The following is a 23859-nucleotide window of genomic DNA, read 5'->3' on the forward strand; positions in this document are numbered from 1 at the left end:
GAGAATAGCTCAGCAAAACTAACAAACACTAAATAAACAAAATATATTAAACTGGAGCTACTCCTAACTTGTACACCACGGCTCGGAGTCTTTGCCACTCTACCGGAAAGGCCAAACGCCTTCAAATGGTCAGTGGCCTCTGCAGCCAATAAACCACACACACATACACTATATAAAACACACGAGCCGGGGAGATATAGGTATTGAACCGGCTCAGACTCCCCCCCCAAAAGGAGGAACTCCCCTCTGTTAATTTCTTCAAAATGAAGAACCAAACGAAATGCCTCTCCCCCCAATGGTTGAAGAATTATAAACCGGAAACCCTGAAGTCTGCAGAAGGGAAAACCAAGAAAATCCAGTTGGAGGCAAGAAATCACTCCAAGAGTTGCGTGGGTACAAAGAAGAAAACAGGAACCTTGATCAGGAAGAAGGAGCAGAGGTGATCAGGCCTCTGGACCTAAAACCCTCCCGCACAGACTAAAGAGAAATCACGGATGACTCCGGCAAGGCTTCAGATGGGATATGTGCGCCTTCCTGAAAATCTTCCCGGACTGAGGATCTCCCAGTCGGGCAGTCACCGGAGTCAGAAACTTCAAGATGCGGTGGGGACCAGTCCACCTGTAGCAAAGTTTAGCAGCTCTTTTATCCACAGCCGAACTGACTGGGTGAGCCTTGCAGTAAACTAGATCCCCCACCTGGAAGGGATTGGCAATACGACCTCGGTTGTACTTCCTACTTAGTAACTCCCTAGCCCGAATGAGATTCCGCCTGGCTGCCTCCCAAGTGGCTTTCACATTGGGAGTACCAGGAGGTGGCAGAAGATCGCTAATTTTCCAAAGGTTCGCCAAAGGGTTGTTTGGCGGAAAGCCAAATAATAACTCGAAAGGTACCGCCTTGTGACTTTCATGCTGGGCCGTATTAAAGGCAAACTGGATCCAAGGTAGTTGTTGATCCCAGGTGGTCTGATTTTCCGCATGAAAGGCAATGAGAGCAGATCGAAGATTGCGATTAAACCGTTCGGCGTGAGAAGGCTGAGGATAGAAAGGGGAAGTAGTCACATGGCGGATTCCGTGCCCAAAGCACATTCTTTTAAAGATATTGGAGACAAACTGTGAACCATTATCGGAAACTAAGGTGGCGGGGATTCCAAAGTGTTGAAAAAAATGGTTACGAAGTGCTTGCACCGTGAGCTGCGCGGTAGCACTCCGCAATGGGAACAACCAAACAAACTTGGAGAAGGCATCCACACAAACAAGTAGGAACTTATTTCCGGACTTGCTACGCGGGAGAGGCCCAACATAGTCAATGAAAACCTTCTCCAAAGGTTTTTCCGCCACCTCAGATGACAAAAGACCCAACTTGGTATTTTGAGCGGGTTTGCTTAGCGAGCACAGTTCACAAGAACGTACTCGAGCTGCAATATCCCGGTCCATACCTTTCCAGATGAACTGATCCCTAATCTTCGCGATGGTCTTATGAATTCCTAGATGTCCGCCCACAGGAGAAGAATGAAAATACTGAAAGACCATCGGTACAAGAAAGCTTGGCAGCACTAACTTAGGTTTTCTCCGCTGCTTGTCACGGCAGCATAGAGCACCTCGGTACAGAAAATAAGGAGGGTGGGCACCTCCGTTTTTAAGCTCATTGATGATAGCAGTCAGCTCGGGATCCTTAAGTTGGTGTGGAACAATGTCCGAAAATGCCAGAGGAAAGTCTAGGAGCACGCCACAACATGGCGGCTCTGATAAATTCTGGTGGTCGTTGGGTAAGTGATACATGCGTGACAGAGTGTCCGCTATGATATTTTGGGTGCCTCTCACGTGCTGCACTGTGAACTTAAGGGCAGAAATTTGGACTACCCAGCGACCAATCTTCCCGAGCTGACGGGGGTGGGCAAGGAGCCAAGAAAGTGCCTGGTTGTCGGTTTCCAACAAAAATTCTTTATGTTCTAGGTAACGCCTGAACTTATTAATTCCAAACACGACAGCCAAACATTCCAGCTCATAAACAGAACAACTCTTCTTCTCACAAGGGGTTAACGTGCGTGAAGCATAAGCTATGGGCTGCCGGATACCATCTACTTCTTGCGATAAAACAGCAGCAACGGCTAAGGAGGAAGCATCAGTTTGCAAGACGAACTTACGACTGAAATCAGGCATAGCCAAGACTGGAGGCTGCATCACTGCCTCTTTCAGCTGCTCAAAAGCAGTCTGTTGCGCTTCACCCCACTCAAACTTGGCACCCTTTTTCCTAAGAGAGTTCAGAGGGGCCGCCACTTCAGCAACATTGGGGAAGAAACGACGATAAAAATTTATCATTCCCACAAAACGGGCAATCCCCTTGGCATCCTTAGGAGGAGGAAACTCCCTGATTGCCTGGGTTCTCTCTGGATCAATACAAACACCTCGAGAAGAGACAAGATGACCCAGAATCGATATTTCAGGCTGAGCAAAACTCACCTTTTCAGGATTGACGGTAAGGCCAGACTCTCGCAGCCTAGTTAGAACTTCCTCTAGATGAGTCAAGTGCTCCTCATAACTCTCACTGTACACAAGCAGGTCATCCAGATAGTTGAACACGAACTTAAATTTGACATCATGAAAGATAGAATCCAGGAGTCTGGTGAGTGTTTGGGCCCCCACAGCCAAGCCCATTGGCACTCGGGTGAACTGGTACAAATTCCAAGGCACACAAAAGGCAGTGAGAGGTCGAGACTCGTGTTTTAGAGGAATCTGATGATAAGCCTGATTAAGATCAAAAATGGAGAAATACTTGGCCTTACCAAACCAGTCGAAAGCAGAATGCAAATCGGGGAGAGGCACGGAGTCAATTTCTATCTGAGCATTGAGCTTTCGATAATCCAGGACCAATCTGGACTTCCCATTAGGTTTCGGCACTAGAAACGCTGGACTGGAAAAATTTGAGCAAGACGGCTCGATTACCCCACTCTTAAGTAAATCATCAATCATATTTCTCAGAATTTCCATCTTGGGCGGAGCAAGCTTATATGGATGGGAACGTACAGGACGGGTGTCTGTAAGACGAATCTCGTATTCCAAGAGATTGGTCGTGCCCAGTTTGTCAGTTAGGACTTCAGGAAAACTGGAACAAATCTGCCTTATGTCCTCAGCCTCTTTCGGCGTAAGATGTCCTAGTTGGTCAGGAGGAGTCAAGCTCTTATCTTCCATCTCTAAGGCAGCAGTCCCACGAGACTCGACATCTGAAAAGGGAACGAGCACCCGCCTGGCGAAAGCAAAGAAAACATGACTGGAGGCCAAATCCAAAATCATGCCAGTTTTTCCGATAAAATCTGCTCCCAAGATGAAAGGAAAAGTCAGGTCCTTAGCCACCAAAAAGCTCCAATCCCAAGAGAAATAATTAATTTTGATGTGAATCTGGGCACTACAGATAATAGGTAAAGGTGTGCGTGAAGCAGTCCAGCAGATAAGTGAACTAGGCTCAACCTGCCGTATTAGCCCAGAGGATTTTAGATCTTCAAAAAACGACAAAGAAATCAGGCTGCGTGCTGACCCAGAATCAACCAGGGCCTTCTGCACCACATTCCCCACAAGTACATCCAGTTGTGGGCAGGTTGAGCGGGCAGCCCTTACTCCCTGCGCAGCCAGAGCAGCAACCTCCCCTCTCGGCCAACGATGATAACTGTTCCCAAGTCTATTTCTTTCTGTTTTCTTTCTGTTCTGCATTAAACCAGCTACCCTTTTACCATCAAAATCAGGTACATATTTGCCCTCAAAATTACCTTTACGGACCGAGTCGGGCTTACTCGTCCGCAAGCTTACTAGTTTTTTTTTATTAAGTGGACAAAACGGTCTAATATGTCCCACTTGCTTGCAGCCATAACAGGTAGGAGGCTGCCTACGGGAAGGAGCAGCCGCTGGCTCAGACTGCACCGGAGCATGGACCGGCCCCGGAGGCAAGTGAGGAAGATGCCTCGACATGGCCTCCCTTTGATCATCCGCATCCTGAACCCCTCTAGAGATGATGGAGAGGCGGTCCAAATCCGCAAAAGATGCGGGACGGCTACAAAAAATCAAACGGGAGCGTTCTTCAGGTTTAATGCCCTCCAAAATAAGGCTCACCAACTCCGTTTCGCTCAAGCTCAAGCGCAACACCCGGGCTACATCCCGTATCTCCCCGACAAAATGGCTCAACGTCTCGTCTGGTGCCTGAGGACGGTAAACGCGTTCCACCCGCAAGCGCTCCCTAACCCGAGCAGGTACAAAGAACTCCAAGATCTCGGCGTGGAACTGGTCAAAGGTGGCACCTCTCTTAAGGCAGTCTAGAAGGCGATCAAAAAGCGGCCTTAAGGAAAACTGCGCTAAAATCTGCATAAGCATGGCATCTGTCATACCAGGAAATTCTCTTAGCTTAAAAACTTCCAGAAGGAAATGGATAAGTAAATTAGTGTCAAGCCCATCAACTCTGGGGAAGTGTTGTAAAACACTCCCCAAAGGATGGGGCAGTTTGCCAAAGCTAGAAAAGGAAGGCACAACTATAGATGATGCCTCACCACTACCCATCGGAGACATAGTAACTCTGGGAGGCTCGAAAGAAAGAGCCGGTGGATGGTTAGCAAAAGTAATGGTAGTGGGAACCTCCGTTGGAGTGACAGCGGTAAATAGTACCCCCTTCTCTTTCACCGAGCGCACCTCACTCAAACCATCTAAGGCTTGTTTTAATTTGTTACTGGCCGAAAAAGCCCAACTTTTAATATCAGAGTTTAAACTAGGAGCTGACATAAGTAAAACTATTCTGTCACGCCAATGTAAAAGCTGAGATGCCAATCTAGCCTTTGCTGACCCGGACATGGGAAGTGACTCAAAATTAATATCGTCTTCTAATTCCTCCATGCGGGTTTTACAAAACTCAAATTCTGTGTTAATTTGGAACTCTGCATTCCAGCTGCGGTCCAACGCTATACAAGCCCGTAATTGAGCTCTTAATGCCCTCACATCTCCCTCGGGCTTCTGTCCTCTCGCCAGGACCTCAAAAACCAACTCGGGCTTGCGTAGATGTTCAGGCACCAGGGAAAACGCCATACCAAACAATTAAGACAAATAAATACCACAATAAACAACAAAGCGTACGCAACAATTACTTAGTAACCTAAGTGGACTCAACTCACAAAAGGCTTACACTGACGAGGTCCAAGTGAAGAACAATACCCGCTACCTAATAGAAGGATACCCTGAAAATATACACTAACCACAACCTACAAACACAGAAGCAATAAATATAACAAAACAACACATTGATAGGGGAGAAGTAGAGTACAGTTAGATAAATTTAGCGGTTAAGCAATTTAGAGTCCCTTGCTCCCTGCAAAGGGTAAGTCTGCAGGAAGCAAGACACTAAACCAATTCCACCCGGTATCCTGTGCTAGGGCGAGCTCCTAATGAAAAAAAAATTGTGTACTCTAACCTCCCCCTACCTAACACTAACCTACACCAACAAACAAAACCAGAACTGAGAGACAGCTGAGAGAGCAGGTAACCACGCTCTGCTACCATTGCAACCGCACATCGCCGCTCGCACACCCACAGCAAACCATCAGGGAAGCGCGCGCCCATGGTGGCGAACGGGATGCCGGATCAAAACAAACTAGGTAAAAAAAGAACACCGTGGTCAGTATACTCAGGTTCATTTACTAAGACACCGCATAGGCCTATCCAGTCAAAAATAAATATATATATATATATATACTATAAATAAAAAAAAAATAAAAAGTGCCTGCAGTAGTATATCTCAAACAATCCTCGTCAGGTGCACCTGCATACAAAAATTAGAAACGCCATAATTTGAAACAAGAAATGCCAATTCCACCCGGTATCCTTCGGCTAAGGGCGGGCTCCTAATGAAATCCAAGAAATAACTAAATAATATCTAAAACTAACTTAAAATTAAATAACAAAATATAAACTATATAAATGGCAACAATAACAATAACAAATAAATAAAGAATAAGGGCAGGGTATCACAGATGTTGACTAGTAGAAATGTCCATCATGGTGGCCGTCCTTCAGCAGAGCGCAAAAGCGAAGGTTCTCTGCGACCACGCATGATGGAGAGATGGCAGCAGAAAATCAACTCATCTCCTGGACCTCATCAGTGAGGGGCCGTAAACTTAGCCGCACATGTCAGAAGGAGAATAGCTCAGCAAAACTAACAAACACTAAATAAACAAAATATATTAAACTGGAGCTACTCCTAACTTGTACACCACGGCTCGGAGTCTTTGCCACTCTACCGGAAAGGCCAAACGCCTTCAAATGGTCAGTGGCCTCTGCAGCCAATAAACCACACACACATACACTATATAAAACACACGAGCCGGGGAGATATAGGTATTGAACCGGCTCAGTACTTTATATTGAAATAGTGTTCCAGATCTGATTAAATTAATTTTGTTGTCTTTTTTATAGGAAAAATTAAATTTATAGAAACTACAGAGCAATATGTATAACTGTTTCTTGATGAAAAATAAAGCACAATAGAACCAAACAAGTTAGTTGGTTCAAACCTGCAAGAAAAGTGAATTAAAATTGAACTTTACTTTGTGAATAACTTTGATTGAATTTTGGAAATTCAGTAATTTATTAATATTTAATTTGAACTTTTTTATTGTGAATTGTTAATTGGAAATTAATTGAACTTTAATAATTGTTTAAGAGAGTTGTATCTGAATTGCAAAGACTTGTAAGTTAAGGTACAACTAGTGGAAAGAGAAGTTTGATTTTTTATTTTTTTTATTTTTGAGTGAACTTAGAAGTGTACATTTTTATTTTAGTTTTTCCAAGTGGTATTTGATTTTTATTTGAAAAATTTATTATTTTATTTCAGAAGAGAGGTCTGATTTTTAGTTTGAGATATTTAACTGAAATTCTTATTTCTTGCCAAAGGACCTTTTTAATATTAATAACCGGGTTGTCAATTCTCTATGGAAAATAGAGTGATGAAAATTCTGAAACATCGAACATTTTAATTTGCCATTTTAAAATAAATCTGTTATTTTCATTTAGAACTGTTATTTTTATTTAAGACAAACCAGATAATATTTAATAGTTAAAAATCTAGTAATAAATTTTACTGAATATTCACTCCGAGCTTACTAATCAAAAAATATTTTATAAATACAATATTTAAGATTAGGGTTTACATTCGCAAAAAGAAACTATATATTCTGAAGAATTAAAAAAAGTAACGACTTTTTATTTAAAAATTTCTCAACATTTTAAAAAATTGCATGTAAGTTTTGTACGCATCTTGTTCCAAAGATTTATTATAAAAGTACAAATTTGAATAAAGAATCAATCTATTGCAGATAAAATTAAATAATGAATTAGTTTTTTCCGCATCCACTCGAACCTGCAATCAGTAATATGACTACTTGATCTTGCCTTTTCTTCAAAAGTCTGTAGTGTATTTGATATTTTGTTTTTAAAATTTCTCCATGTAAACAGAGGGTATTGCTCAGCAAAAATGAAATGATTTAAGTTAATTTCTAAATCCTCTAGACTATTTCTAAACGTTAAACATTCAATTAATGTAGAAGAACATGTTATTTATCTTATCAGTTTGGGCGGAATTATTCTGAAATTTTTGTGATGAATATTGTTGAAGATACAGTTGTTAGTTTTTAAATGATAAAAAAATTACAAATATTTTTACAATTGAAAAAATATATTATGCTTTTGATAAAATTAAATATGTTATTAAAAACTACTTTAAATGTTCAAAAAATCAGATAATACCTTAAATGTTTTTGAAAATGACTTTGAAATGATAACAGTACTTAATAAAGTTATACTAAAATCTGTTATAATTTATTTTTCAATAATTGGGAATGATTTATCATCAGGCTTCGGTAGAGCAATTTTAAGAGAAAATCAAATACGTATTGTCACGCCTCCTGCTCAGCTGGGGCGAAGGGGGTGTACTCAGGAACCAAACGCAGCTCAGATTACAGCAACTTTATTAACTTAAAGAACAACACTTCCGAACCCACGGACACCACGCGTCACGACCATCACTAGGCTAAGCCCTACACTAGATCGGCCCTCAGGGAGCTCGGACGTCCGCTCGCGCCGGAGTCCTCTCACGTACACACCGCCTCGGGCGCTCACCTTGCTGACCTCCCCCTCCAGTACTTCCAGACGGCGGGAACATGGGCCCCGACGTCACACACCCCCAGCCAAATTAAGGGTGGTTGTTGGGGTGGATGCCCTCTAGGAGTTCGTCTTCTTCATTCTTCCAGGCCCTGGCAGCTGGTCCCTTGGTTGTGTTCAGCTGGGCGGCTGGGTCACGTGCACAAGTTACCATGGCGTCTACCCTCACGTTTCGCCGCGTATCGCTAACAGTGTGGCTAGCGGTCGGGGTTCTCCAACAGTCAATAGTTGTCTTTAGATGTGGAGGAAACACATGGGGAACAACGACACTGCGGCAGCCACTTCTCAGGGACAGTCATTTACACTGGCACATAAAGTCTCTGGCGTTGGGACGGCTCGATCACACATAAAGTCTCTGGCGTTGGGACGGCTCGATCAAACATAAAGTCTCTGAAGTTGGGACGGCCCGATCACACATAAAGTCTCTGAAGTTGGGACGGCCCGATCACACATAAAGTCTCTGAAGTTGGGACGGCTCGATCACACATAAAGTCTCTGAAGTTGGGACGGCCCGATCACACATAAAGTCTCTGAAGTTGGGACGGCCCGATCACACATAAAGTCTCTGAAGTTGGGACGCCTCGATCACACATAAAGTCTCTGGCGTTGGGACGGCCCGATCACGAGCCTCAGTCGTTTCGCTCCCATCGGTACCGCTTCACTAATACATTTCCAGGGAAGGTTTATTAATTTTAATGTTATTCCAGCAACAGGCAATGAATCGTTCCTCACAAAGGTTTGCCTTCTACAAAAACATGATGTCCTACGAGAGCCTATCTACCTACTCTAGTTAGCAATGTTTGCTATTGGTGTAATCGCATTTATTTGACAGAAACATTAGTTCATAGAAACTTACTCTTAAATACCCTCGGTGGTGTCCATTCCCTTATATTATACATCTATCCTTACGTGTAGGTATATTCGACATTTTATATTAAAAATACATTAATCAACTTTACATGTCTTTATAATTACTTGAAGCGAGAAATTATAATTGTATATGAATAAATGAGTTCATGACACATTCCGGAACCATTCAGCTGTTCTGTGCGAGTCATACAAAACAAAATATATTAATCCTCTATATTGCCCTTTCTTATGATCTAGTACAATGACGATATTCCAACTCAAACATGATAATATTATTATTAGAACTATTTACCAAATTACTAACTAGTACATTAATCCTTATTATCTACCCATACTATAACTTACTATTGCAAAAACACTTTTTTTATAGATAATAACCTTACAAAGTGGATATTATTATAGGGACCCAAACTAAATAATTGTAATTATAAGTCCACGACAAGGCTATTCTAGATATTTGACATCTTCCTACTCATTAACATAGACGAGTGAAACAAACTATAGTAGGACATTATAAGCGTAACCATGTACTACAGGATACAGATATTTTACAGTGCAAGAGGTGGTACAAAGTTTTGTAACTGAAGTTGTGCACAGCGGCAGTGTCTACGTGACAAAAGTAGCTGTGGTCAGCAGTAGCCGTCCGGCCTCTCTGGTCACCTGACCTCTCGGGTCACCGGCCTGGCTCTGAGCTACTGGACTTCCCACCGGTGCTCTAAGACTTAGCATGAAATGACTTCGTTTTTCAACAAAGCTCTTATCTCTTAAATTTTATTCTTTACATACATCTAACTACCTTTTAACATAACTACCTCAATACCACACAAGAATATGTTAATAGCTAACTATACCCGAACAACTTATAAGTTACTTTGTATGCATTGACAAGATAATACTTGATTATTTTTATTCCCCAAATTACAAACAAATTACAAAAGTAATTACTTAGTTCTTAACATTGGTTAGCATAACCATATACAACATTTGGTTTCGTATACGGTGTTACAATCTTAGAAACTAACTTGTCAGCGCTTAATTCATAATTACGTTAATGACAACTGGAAGAACAACATAAATTATTATTAAATGTTTTACATCAGTGTTATAATACAATAGGCAATTATATTTTACTAACAAATTATTATGTCATTGCGACGTACCAATACTCTTAAACATTAAGTCTTAACCTAATCTAGGAATTCTAAAACTATTTCAAGGGTCCCCTGTATTTACAGAATAATTATGAGTTTACAATTTAATTATTATTAGTCAAAGTCAACTTCTAACCATTCCACGCTGATATTGGCGTATGTATACGTACCGCTGAAAACAGAACACGTATTTCACCTAGTCAATCATAATAAACAGTTTTGAAATATAAACTCTTATATTAGCTAATACTCATATTCACTTACATTCACTCTGAGTGGCCACTCGTTTTTTTTTCATTCAAACTTTCACACTCCCCACATTTTCATTCACACACTGGACTTAAATGTTTACGAATTCATGATAACAATAATCTCCTGAAATAATATATTTTATACATTTTATTAATCATACACTATAACGTTCACAGTTATACAGTTTACCTCGAAGTTTACCCATGGTTACAACGATTACCTGGTATCCTTTATACCTGATCACGAACTTGGTCCCACCATTCAAGAGTGATTCTCAGCTCCTTTCCATCGACCTCCGTGATAGGCAAGTTCTTTGGCAAGCCATCGTCTCTGACGTCACGTTTGGCGGTCATCGCTATGTCGTCGCCTTTTCGTCTCGATACCTTGGATCTCCAGTTTACCCATAATCCCACGACGTACCGACAACCAATCAGAACCAATATTATTATAATGCCACAAAATAAATCCACAATAAATTGTTCCTGATTCGGGGAGAATATTTCATTTTCTGCTCTCACAAATGCTCCTATACCTAAGCCTACTAGATGGGGATTTCTCACAACAATTATGGTTAGTAAACAAAAATAAATGGAGTGCAGCACGGCTGACAGTGATGTATACATGTCCCTCTCCACTGACAAAACCTTAAGCGTCGGGCTCTCTAACTTTCTATGTTCTGAAAAAGATAAATTCCAGTGCGGCAGCTGACTAGGCCATTCGTTGTCTAAGCATTCGTCTAGTGTCTCGAAAGTGCTGGAAACATGATTAATTTTAGAGGTGATTTTCAAAGTTTTTAATTTTGACCACGAAGCTGGAAGTATGTGTGCCACAGCTAACTTATCCGCTTCCTGTCTACACGGATAGCTTTCTGAAACCAAAATGTGGGAGTCAGCGACTAAGCTACAATCACACGGCACTCTCACGTGTAGTGCACCCAGGCTCTTACGCTCTGTTATCTTAACTGTAGTGTTCGAAGTGTATCTGCACACAAACTCTAAATGCTCAACAATATGGGTTAGTACATAGGTGAAGTCGTCTATCTGGGTGATAAGTGGCACGTCACCTGATACACATGAAAATACACATAGTGAGCTCAGCTCTTGTATGGTCGCACCCATAAATGTTTTTCTAGGGCAACGTGATCCGGACACAGCATCACCGGCGTATCTAGGGACATAGCATAGTGGATTAATATTCGGCTGACAGTGCTGCAAGGCTGCTCCCTGTATCACTACCATACTGTCTTCACTGTTAACCAAAAATGACGTTTCCTGCTTAATGGTACAAGTCTGGTTATTCCATGCAAAAGGTATTATTAAAGGGGTGTACAATTTCCATTGGGACGTAAGTTTCTTGATTGGAATCTGCAAATTTATTAAGATTGAGTTACCAGAAATTACACAATCAGCTATTTCTAACTTAAGGTATTTAGACACTTCCTCCACTGGTATCGCTAGGTCATAGCTGTCCGCTTTTAATGCAACTGTCAATTTTGTTAAATCCTCTCTTAGCTTATCTACAGTTATTATAGAATTCGGGATCTTCCCCTCTCGACATTGACTCAATATCTCTAGGCGTGTAACAAGTTGTAACAATTGTAACTGACGTACTGTATGGTGCGCGCTCACCTGTAACAAACTAAAACTCTTGTGATCATTTCTCTGTTCGTTTGTGAATTCCTGCTTCTGAAATCGATCGATTAATTTGGTTATGTTAACGCCAACATCCACGACACGTGCGAAGGTCCTCTCTACTTCTGCACTGTAATTCTTCATACCTAAATTGACATTCTCTATTTCTGAAAAGGCTTCAGTTACTTGCTCACTTAAGCTATTTTCAAATTTTGACATTAAATATTGATTAGTGAATAAAGGTTTTAACTGTCGTTTAGTCGTTACTCCACAGCACCAATGGGCGAAATCTCCTATCACACTTAAACTCCTCTGGACTCTAGCAGACATACTATTAGACTTTACATATACATCGGATTTCCCACTGAGGCTCGAGTTCAGCCATTTCACTTGCTGTCCTATTCTTTTATCGGCCTGAAGAATCCATGCGAACAACATACATTGGGGATCATTTAATACTCTGTTACAAAAACCATTATTCTGTGGCAGTGACAAATGAGCCATATCGACCTCTGGCAACACACTTTGATACACTAGAGGAACTGATGACTCGTACATCACCATCTCGGGTATCTCTTTCCAGTACACCCCTGTAGTTACAGATATCGGCACCCGGGTGTCGCTGTGCATCCCGGTAACTGCGACTGCAAACAAAATACACTTACACGTAACTAGATACATCACCGCTATCTGGTATTCCATAGCCGCTCACCTCGTTCCTGTCTCTGTCAGGACTTAGGTACACACACAAGTAACACAATTAAACAAGAAATACAATGTTAAACACTGTACGATAAATAGCAATTATTTGAAAATTATTAAATCGGTTCTGAGAATAAACGTATATATATATATATATATATATATATATATATATATATATATATAATGAACCACGATTATGGGACTCAGGTTGTCTTCAGTTCACTTATGTCCACGCGACACTGACACTAACCGAACTAATTGTCCTCAGCAAGGTCTTCACACTCTCCCCTTCCGTTCGAACTTTGATCTTGCTGACGGCACGTTCATAGTTCATTCACCGGCTATTTATTGTCGTGAAGCACACCTTCATGAGTTCCTCATTTCGTGCACTAATGTTAAGGTTTTACTACCACTCACTACAATTCACAATAAATTGGAAAGTCCAAAAATTGAACATGGTCCTACATTAATAATTATTAATCTACCTTTTACTAAATATTATTTACAACTACTTTTAGTCCATTTTTTTTTTGTTTACCATAACCCTCTCACAGTGTCCTAGGGTAGTACCGCTTCAGCCGACTAACGTGAATTGTGTCCTGGAACGGAGGCTTCTTTCCTTTGGTGACTAGTATCACGTAGTTCACGTCCGATAGCTTAGCCTCGACCTGGTATGGTCCATACCATCTGTGTAGCAGCTTAGTCGATCTACCCTTCTTGCGGATGGGAGTCCACACCATTACTTGTTCCCCTGGTTCAAATTCCACATGTCGATGGGTCCTATCAAACCTCTGTTTCTGCTTCTTCTGTGTACCGCTGACTATCTTCTGTACGTCTTCACGGCACTTCTGAACTCTCTCCAGCACTTCCTCGACTTGTGGGTCCTCTGACGCATGTTGGCGTAGGGACACGTCTATGGGGAGTCGTGCTTCTCGACCATACATAAGGAAAAAGGGTGTGTGTCGAGTGGTCTCTTGTACAGACGTGTTATAGCTAAAGCAAGTAAGGCTTACATACAAATCCCAGTCTCTCTGGTTAGTGCTGACATAATTCGACAGCATTTGGGCCAAAGTACCGTTAAAATGTTCTGTCAGTCCATTACACATGGGGTGGTAGGCAGTTGTAAATACTGGTCGTATTCCCAATCCTTTTAACAATTCTTTCACCAAGGAGGATGTGAAATTCGTCCCTCTATCTGACAATATCTTCTTTGGGCATCCGAACTTACAGATTATCCTGTTTACTAGGAACCTCGCTGTTGTTTCAGCAGTCGTGGTTCTCGTTGCCTCGGCCTCTGCCCACTTTGTGGCGTAGTCTACTGCTACGATTATATACACATTCCCTTTCGCTGACCTCGGAAACGGTCCCAAGAAGTCCACTCCTATGGTATCTAATGGCTGTCCCACGGGAATAGGTTGTAAGAACCCTGCGGCTGCTCGTTTGGGTGTCTTGCGACTCTGGCAGTCCGGGCACGTTTTTACGTATCGTTCAACTTCCTTAACCATATTTGGCCAGTAGTATCTGCTTTTTATCTTGAAGAATGTTTTACTGAACCCCAGATGGCCGCCAGATAACGGACTGTCATGACATTCAAATAACAACTCATCTCTGATACTTTTTGGGATCACTAGTAACTTCTTGTGACCTACATGTGCGACATTCTTCTTATATAGTAACCCGTCTTCAACCATAAAGCTCTTAGCCAACCGTCGATCTGCGCTAGCTGCTCCGTCGGGGTCTTGAACTGCTTCTATTATCCTCTTGCAATCGGGATCTTCTCTCTGTAGACTGGTGAGATCTTTCAGGTTAATTGCTAACATTGGGATATCATTGGTCTTGTCCTGATCCTCCGGATCGTCTACCCCTCCGTGATTCCTTGATAGACAGTCTGGTACCACGTGCAATCTCCCTTGCTTGTGTTTAATCTTGTAGTCAAATTCCATAAGTTTGAGAGCCCAACGGCCCAGTCTGCCCGATAGGTCTCTGTTCTTGTCTAACCAACATAGCGCGTGGTGGTCCACCACTATAGTAAACTTTCGGCCCCACAAGAACTGCCTAAAATGTTGCGCCGCCCAGACCACAGCAATGCACTCTTTCTCAGTTGTAGTGTATTTCTTCTCGGCGTCCGATAACCTTCGTGAACCATACGCTACTGGAAGCACTGTCTCTCCATCCTTTTGCATAAGGGCTGCGCCTACTCCTTGGTCACTCGCATCAGTGTGCAACTCAATGGGCAACTTTGGGTCAAAATGTCTCAGAATTGGAGCTGATGTCAGGCGCTCCTTCAGATCTACAAAGGCTGCCTCCTGTTCAGGACCCCAATGGAATCTTACATCCTTCCTGGTAAGATGGACTAAAGGACCAACTACCTTAGAGAAATTCGGCACAAAAGATCTGTAATAATTACACATGCCAATAAAGGATCGCAGAGCTCTTAGTCGTCTTGGAGCCTCAAAGTCTTTTACTACTTGTATCTTGTCAGGGTTGGGACTTATACCTTGGGCGTTTACCGTATGTCCTAAGATCTTGACTTCGCTATACCCGAACGAACATTTGGTTGGATTAAGAGTCATAGAGGCTGATCTAAGCCTTTCCAAGACCTGCCTTAATCTGCTCAGCATGTCATCATATGCTGGTGCCATGACCAATACGTCATCAAGGTAAACCAGACAGCTCCCCCATTTCAACCCTGCTAGTACCTGGTCCATACATCTCTGGAACACCGCTGGGCTAGTCTTGAGTCCAAAGGGGGTACATTCCCACTCCCAAAGGCCGTCTGCCGTTATAAAAGCAGTTTTGTGCTTATCCTCCTCCTTAATTGGTATTTGCCAATAACCAGAGTTCAGGTCGAGGGTGCAGAACCATTGACATCCGTTCAAGTATGTCAATATATCTCCAATTAATGGTAAGGGATACGCTAGATCTTGGATACATAGGTTCAATTTACGGTAATCTACACAGAACCTCCATGTGTCGTTCTTCTTCTTTACGAGTACAACTGGGGATGCGTAAGCGCTATTACTTTTCCGGATGACTCCTTTCGTTAGCATTTCATCCACCTGCTCCCTGATAATCTCTCGCTCACGATGCGACACCCTATAGGGAGGTTGATGCACTGGGGTATCGTCAGTGAGCGGAATGGCCAGTTCACACACGTTTGTTCGTCCTATTTGAGATTTCTTCCAGGCAAAGCGGTCTCTAAACTCTGTCAGCAGTTTAAGTAGGGCTTTTCTTTTCTCTGGGGATAATTGCGGATTAATATCTATGTTCGCCTCCTCAAGCTCGCTCTTTTCTTGTCTTGCTCCCTCGACTTCGCTGGTCGGTTCTTCTCGCAGTTCACAGATTTCATATACCTCCGCTAACACTTCGCCTCTTTGTAGGCACCTTTTATCATCTGCCAGATTCATCACCAATACTTGGTTAGGTGGCTCGGCGTGAGTCAATCCGTAGGGCAATAGAACAGATTTTTCTCTAAATATTCCTTCCTTTGGTTCCATAACTCCTAAAGTGGGCAACAAACCTTCGTACTTAATTTTCAGGAGTCTCTGACTTCTTGGAGGGAGTTCAGTAGAATCATCACATATTACTCTCGCCTGTATCTGTTGTCTTTCTTCAAACTGTATGTGCTTCAACCACGAGGGGTCTGGAGGTGGACGCAAATACTTGGCGTCTTTTTCCGCGCTGAGGAAATCTACTGAGATTTTTCTTCCGTTGGCGATTATAAATTGGGCTCTTCTCCTCGAGAAATCTATTGTTGTACCAAACTTCAGGTGGAAATCGTTACCCAGGATACAACAGTCACCCACTCCTTTGGCCACAAACACTGGGAACAATATCACACAGTGGCTGATTTCTAAGATAATTTCTATTCTACCCAAAATCTGTACCGGCTCATCGGTGGCTGTCTTAACATTCATTCCTTGTACTGCTTTAATCCTGTCTCTCACGTTGGCTACCAGATTCTCATCAACACAACTCACACAGGCCCCAGTATCTAATATTATTGGCATTGTCCTCTGATTTAATTTTCCTTTTATTTCCAATACTCCCACGGTTCTAACAGTACTGGCCTCGGGACGAGGGAATTCCTTGGGTATAGCGTGGGTAAAATCTCCACGGCGATACTCATGGCGTGGATTACGGTTGTATCTCCTCCATGTGTCATACCATTCTCGGCGCTCATGTTCTTGGCACAAGACGCTCATCCTCTGTTGTTGGGAGCTCATTCTAGCAGAACCACTCGCTCCCTGATTTAGTGGTTCCCTCTGTCGTTTCCCTGATTTCCTGAGCGACAGGCAACAGCATAATGACCGGGTCTATTGCACTGGTAGCATATCACTCGACCGTCACTAGTTCTTCCCCGATTCGAGGTGGAGTAGGCTCCTCTTGCTCTCCCTCGGTTCCACCTTCCATACTGTTCACCATCTTGTGCTCTTCTTTCCCTCGAAACTTCGAACTGAACCCTTGGCTGTTGCTTATTGTTCTCAGTCATGCGGCCTCGTGTATCTCGATTCTTCTCCTGCTGTTCTAGAAGACGCATGCTTAACTTGGCAAATTCAGATGTTAAGTTTTCTAGTTTGCTTTCTAGCTCCTGTGTTCTTTCCGTCTTGGATGGCTGACTGGCGTTCCCTGTAGTTGTCGCCTTTGATGAGACTTCCCCCAGTAGGTGGTCTACCCGCTGTCCAGCGATGAAACGTGCGGTCTGGATCTTCCTTACGTTAGCCAGTAGGCTTTCTAGAGTGTCATTGGTCATCACCATCACTTTCTCCAATAGAGATGGCCTTAATCCTCTTAAAACATGTTTGATCTTAGTTCTCTCGTTCATTCCGGGGTCCACTTTTGAACATAAATTTAACACATCTTGTACATACGATTCTACGGGCTCCTCCTCCCCTTGCATCCGCATCCGCAGTCGGAACTCCATCTGTTCATCCCAAGCGATTGCTTGAAAAGTATCCTTCATTCCATTCTTTACCCGCTCCCAGGTGATATTGGCTCCTAAAGATTGCTCTAGGTTCTCGTACCATTTCAGAGCTGCCCCTTCCAGGTAACAGGGGAGAATAACCAACATCTTATCCTCGTTCCAGCCATTGGCCTTTGCCACTCTCCAAAATTGGGCTAGATACTCCTCCACGTTGTCCTCCATTCCGCCCCTGAACTTTCCTGGAGTAATAACAGGCCCCCTGGCTTCAGCCATAGCTTCTACTTCCTCTTCACCGTCAGGACCACTACCAGGTAGGGGAATTAAATCGACTTCAGCTACGGTTCTTACTTCCTCAAGATGTCTTTGGGGTTGTCCTGGGTCTTCGGGAACCTCACTAACTGATGTCAGCCTTGACTGACTTCTTGTTTTTACACTAAACTTGATGTTTGGGGACGACATACGATTGCTCCACCCTATCACGAATTAAGATTTAAATAAAAACCAAATCAGAACAAAATTAAATCAAAACAAAATCAAAATCACAATCACAATCCAAATCAAATCAACAATTTAAATATACATATTCCCCTGAACACAAGGGTTATTCAAAACACCACAACATTTCAATGCCGCGACAGTCGTCGTACCAATTGGGTTTGACCTGGCCTACCCATGGACAAGCTCTCTTTTTTTTAACTACTTTATAAAAACAAAAACTATTTCTCAAAATTATTCTATTCACCAATAAAAAGAAACAGCTTTGTTTACATCACGGGTAGGTTGCCTCCCTTACCGGTACCTTGGTTCGACGCACTGTGGCTGCTAAATAGGCTACTCTTACAACTAGAAAATTATGTTCGGCTTACAAGCTACGAGAAAACAAATAAAATTATTTACTCCAAATTACACTTTGCTTTCAAAAGGTAACTACAATTATTTGGATCAAAAACTAACTTTCTCTCTTGTTCTTTCAATCTACATTTTTTTTCAACTTAATCAATTTACTTAAAAAACAATCCGAATTTTAAAAAGAAATATTCACTATTATATTATATTACTATTAAATATTATATTACTAACCTGGGATCGTTAATCCGTCTTTGGTTCTGGATCACCTCAGGATACCCGGCTGCCTCCACCAATTTGTCACGCCTCCTGCTCAGCTGGGGCGAAGGGGGTGTACTCAGGAACCAAACGCAGCTCAGATTACAGCAACTTTATTAACTTAAAGAACAACACTTCCGAACCCACGGACACCACGCGTCACGACCATCACTAGGCTAAGCCCTACACTAGGTCGGCCCTCAGGGAGCTCGGACGTCCGCTCGCGCCGGAGTCCTCTCACGTACACACCGCCTCGGGCGCTCACCTTGCTGACCTCCCCCTCCAGTACTTCCAGACGGCGGGAACATGGGCCCCGACGTCACAGTATACTAAATCCAATTTTGATTATTCGATGTTATAGAAGTGCAATGTAATCTTGTTGCTAGTTTTGTATCACATCTATTTTTAACATTTTCCATCGATTTTCCAAATACTGAGTTGTTTATAAGCAAAACATTCTTCTCAAAGTCGCTTGTAGTTTTCGTCCTCATATTTCTCTTAAAATAGTTGTAATCTTTCATGAAAGGTTTCTGATCTAAAGTGATCACTCTATTAACACGTTATAACACAGTTCCTTGTTCTAGATAGTATTTCGAATTTCTAAAATGAATAACGTAACCTGTATTTTTTAGCGAAGTCGTACAAAGTTTGTTATTAACATTTTCAGGAGCATGAGACAAATATGTATGATTTTCATATAAGTTTTCGGATTATTCTAAATTAACTTCGAGAATATACACATAATCTTCATCTCCTGAAAGTCTTAACATTTCTCGGATCCTTCCACTTTATATCACTATACAGTATATGTTGTGACAAGGCACAACCGTACAGATTATTTGTATCTACATAAAGTAACAAAACTTTCTAACTTGGCAACGTCAAATTCTCTCAAATATTTGTCACTTTCTTCGACATGTCTCTTAATGCATTGAGGAATGCGTCCTCTAATCCATGTATAAATCCTAATATTTTAATTAAATCCAAATATAAAAAAATACATGTTGTAATGGCTAATTAATTTTAGATCAATTTTTGTTAATTTTAACATTGCAAGACTTGTAGCTGTTAGATAAGGTGTTGCATATAGTTTGTACCAACTGACACAAATTGATCTAAAATTCTTTAAAATAACTACAAGCAATAGAACATCTTGAATTTTGTATAAATCTGAGTGATTCTCTAGATATTTATCTTTTAATATGTTAAAAAAATCTTTAAATAATGCTCGTTATATTGTTTAGAAATATTCTCATCTGTCAAAATTGAATAGAACTCTTCAATTTTCAATTCTTCGGTTTGATTGAGTTTTTCAATATTATTTAAAAATTGTGTAAGGAAATATGCTTTTCCCTGAAAAAATTAAAGATTTATTCTTCATCGTTTGGTTGGCTTTCTAATATATTGTTAGATTTTTATCAAATAATTGTATGTTTAAAATCATTGCATTACAAATAAATGTTTAACTAGTATTTAAATAGATGAATCCATGAGTCTGAATCTGAATCAAATCAACATTCCCATATTGTTTAGCTAATTCTTTTATGCATAGATGAGTATTGTAAACTGACATATTGTCGCAAAAAATATTATGAGAAAATTTCAGATTTAAATGACAAATATCACGAGGAGGACCTCTAAATTTTCGGCTAAATTGCTTTCGCAAATATTACAATTAGCAAAAGATGTCCTCTACTGGACCCAATTTCGTAGGTTTTTGTGTTCTTTGAATTATATTTTTAGCTATGTTTTTCGATAATTTATTAAACTTATCAAACAATTTTTCTGGGACATTAGGTAAATCTTCTTCATTTTTAGCTTTATATAATTTCAGTTTATGCCTTCTGTTTGTCAAATTCAATACTAAATATTGAGTAAAACCATGGGGAATATATTTATGAATCTTAGTTGCTGTCGAACTTTTAGTATCATTTTTACAACTCGAAATATTTTCCAAAATACATATAAATTTCTTACAGATGAAGAAATTTCTTTTGGTGGTTGTTAAATTTGGTCGTCTGGCCTGGGTGTAGCAGATTGGCTTTAAGATCTCATATTACTAAATGATCTGCTAAATCTCCTAATTTGTATAAATGGCTTAAACATCTCTTACATAAGAATAGAAATTTCCTTTTTGTAAGAGGAACACGATATTTTCTATGCTCCATTTGTTGAGGAAACATTTGAACTACACATTTAAAATAATTGAAAAAAATAGTATGGTTAACTAGCGTCTCCTACCTTCTCATCTCTCTTTTTCTCCTACTCTGCTTATCCCTCATAACAGAACAACCTTACTGCCACTAGGTTATTTTGGTTCATTGTAACACTAAGGAATATTTTAAGACGAATTGGATTATCAGGATGACGAAAGTTAGTGGCTTAGAGTGTGGAATATGCAGGAAAAACAAGTGCTAGCTTGTTTGTTTGTGCAGAAACATTACAAATATTCCTTTATAATCTGAAATAGATTTAATTTATGGTTTGGACTTTACCTTCCAGTTTTTGGAATATTGTATTCAAACACTTTTCAATATAATTAAAAACACCCATTTTCCTTAATTATAATTTATTACAGTGTGTATTTTCATTCATTTAATTTAAAAATATCATCGGAACAATTTGCTAAAGGGATTTCCGTTGACGTTAGTGTCGTTGAATCGGGAAGTTAATTCAGCGTGGAAAATAAAGGGCATCAGTTTCTCTTACGATCCCATTACCTTTCTTAAAGCAATAAACCTATAATTATTTGAGAGAAAGTAATATCAATTAGAGAGATAAAAGCCCATAGGAATTCTTATTGACATTATAGAAGGAAACTAGTAATTTATAATTGCTCCCATCACATTTTATGTGAAGGTAGGCGGGACATAAACCATTCAGGGCCTGTTAAGATCCTCACTGTAATAATTTGATAATAAAATACTGTTTATCTAATAATAATCCATACCGTGATTGGTGAATTAGCAAATGTGTTGGAAAGCTGATAACAATATTTGAAACTGTATTTTTCCATCCCTTCGATACAATTTCATAATCACGAGTTATAAATTAATTTAACTCCAGGTCAGAGTGAAATTGCTTGGTTGCAATTACATTTGTTGGCGAAAGGATCGTGCCAGGATATCCTCTTACAGGATCAGCAGGTATTGCAGGACATTGATCCGTATGTGGACTGATAGAAAACGTTTATCCAGTAACAAACATATGGATCTCAACCATTTCAATACTGGATTATGTTTTAATACGATTGTGTATGATAGCCAAATTTTATGATATATCGCTTACGAGTTTATTTAATTTTGGCACGTGAACAATATGACTATTTATAATAAAAAGAATGTTTGATAAAAACCAATGGATAAAACAATATCGTTAAATATCAATATGCATCACTAACCTTCCTATAAGCATTGACCGGTAAATACAGGAACACAACTATCCTTCTCTACAATCAAGATGGCATGAAGGAAATAGTGTCCAATATACCTCCTACACGCTTTAATTAATCGGCAAAGACTGGAACACATCGATCCTTCTCTACCGTCAAGATGGCATGACGGAAATAGTGTCCAATATACCTCCTACACGCTTTCACCAGTAAAGACTGAAACACGACAACCCTTCTCTACCGTCAGGGTGGCATGACTGAGATAGTGGACAATATATCTCTTACACGTTTTAACCGGTAAAGAATGGAACATAAAGATCCTTCTCTACCGTCAAGATGGCATGACGGAAATAGTGTCCAATATACCTCCTACACGTTTTGACCAGTAAAGACTGAAACACGACAACCCTTCTCTACCGTCAGGGTGGCATGACTGAGATAGTGGACAATATATCTCTTACACGTTTTAACCGGTAAAGAATGGAACATAAAGATCCTTCTCTACCGTCAAGGTGGCATGACTGAGATAGTGGACAATATATCTCTTACACGTTTTAACCGGTAAAGAATGGAACATAAAGATCCTTCTCTACCGTCAAGGTGGCATGACTGAGATAGTGGACAATATATCTCTTACACGTTTTAACCGGTAAAGAATGGAACATAAAGATCCTTCTCTACCGTCAAGGTGGCATGACTGAGATAGTGGACAATATATCTCTTACACGTTTTAACCGGTAAAGAATGGAACATAAAGATCCTTCTCTACCGTCAAGGTGGCATGTGTAAACCCAAACAGTACACAGTTGTAAATAATGTAACAATAGTCAACATCTAGTAGATTAAGTATATTGTTATTACGTAATTAGAATAGTATTATATGATACAAGAAAATAATGTTTTGAATTACGAAAATTTAAACAGAGATTTTTTTGCCTCACCTAAAGTCACGTTTAGTTGTATTTACATAAATATTAGAAGTCTCCGGCAAAATTTCGATATATTACTAGCCAGTTTAGCAAAACTGGACTACGAAATTGATTTAATTATATTAACAGAAGTTTGGATTTTTGAAGAGGAAATTTGTTTATATAAAATTCCGGGATATTCTATCTTTGCGAACTGTAACGAAACATACCGAAGTGGCGGTGTTATGGCTTTTGTGCGGAATACAATTAATGCTAAGAACAAATCTATGACAATGCGATCTGCAGATGTGTTAGTTCTAGAGATAAAGATACAAAATTCCATATTTAATATTTTTTGTGTGTACAGACTACAAAGCTACACGGAATATAACTTTATTGAAGAATTGGAACCACTATTAAAGCGACTATCGACTAACGCTATATATCTGAGTGACGCTAATATATGTATAAAAAAAGACAAACCGGAAGTAGAAACATATCTTTCTTTGATGTATAATAATGGATTTTTTCATTTTATTAATAACTACACTAGAATATCCTCAGATTCTTCCTCATGTATAGACCACATCTTTGTTTGACATAAAAATTTAAATATGTGTATAACAGGAAACTTTAAAACAGAAATTACTGATCATAATTTATTAGCTTTAATAATAAAAGACGATAATTTTGAGTGTCGTAAGAGTGTCGCAAGATAATTTTTCTACTATGAAATG

General features: G+C 40.4%; 1 protein-coding gene across 1 annotated transcript in view; it reads right to left on the reverse strand.

Moving 5' to 3' along the window:
• The window catches only part of LOC124369702 (nipped-B-like protein), a 36175-nt gene extending 23046 nt beyond the window's left edge, over window positions 1-13129 (reverse strand). The window contains exon 1 of the mRNA XM_046827756.1: window positions 13046-13129. Coding sequence (XP_046683712.1) covers window positions 13046-13129 — 84 coding nt within the window. The remainder of the gene's footprint in view (window positions 1-13045) is intronic.
• Between the last annotated feature and the right edge of the window lie 10730 nt (window positions 13130-23859).

This window comes from Homalodisca vitripennis, chromosome X (assembly GCF_021130785.1).
Source record: "Homalodisca vitripennis isolate AUS2020 chromosome X, UT_GWSS_2.1, whole genome shotgun sequence".
Classification (NCBI taxonomy): Eukaryota; Metazoa; Arthropoda; class Insecta; order Hemiptera; family Cicadellidae; genus Homalodisca; species Homalodisca vitripennis.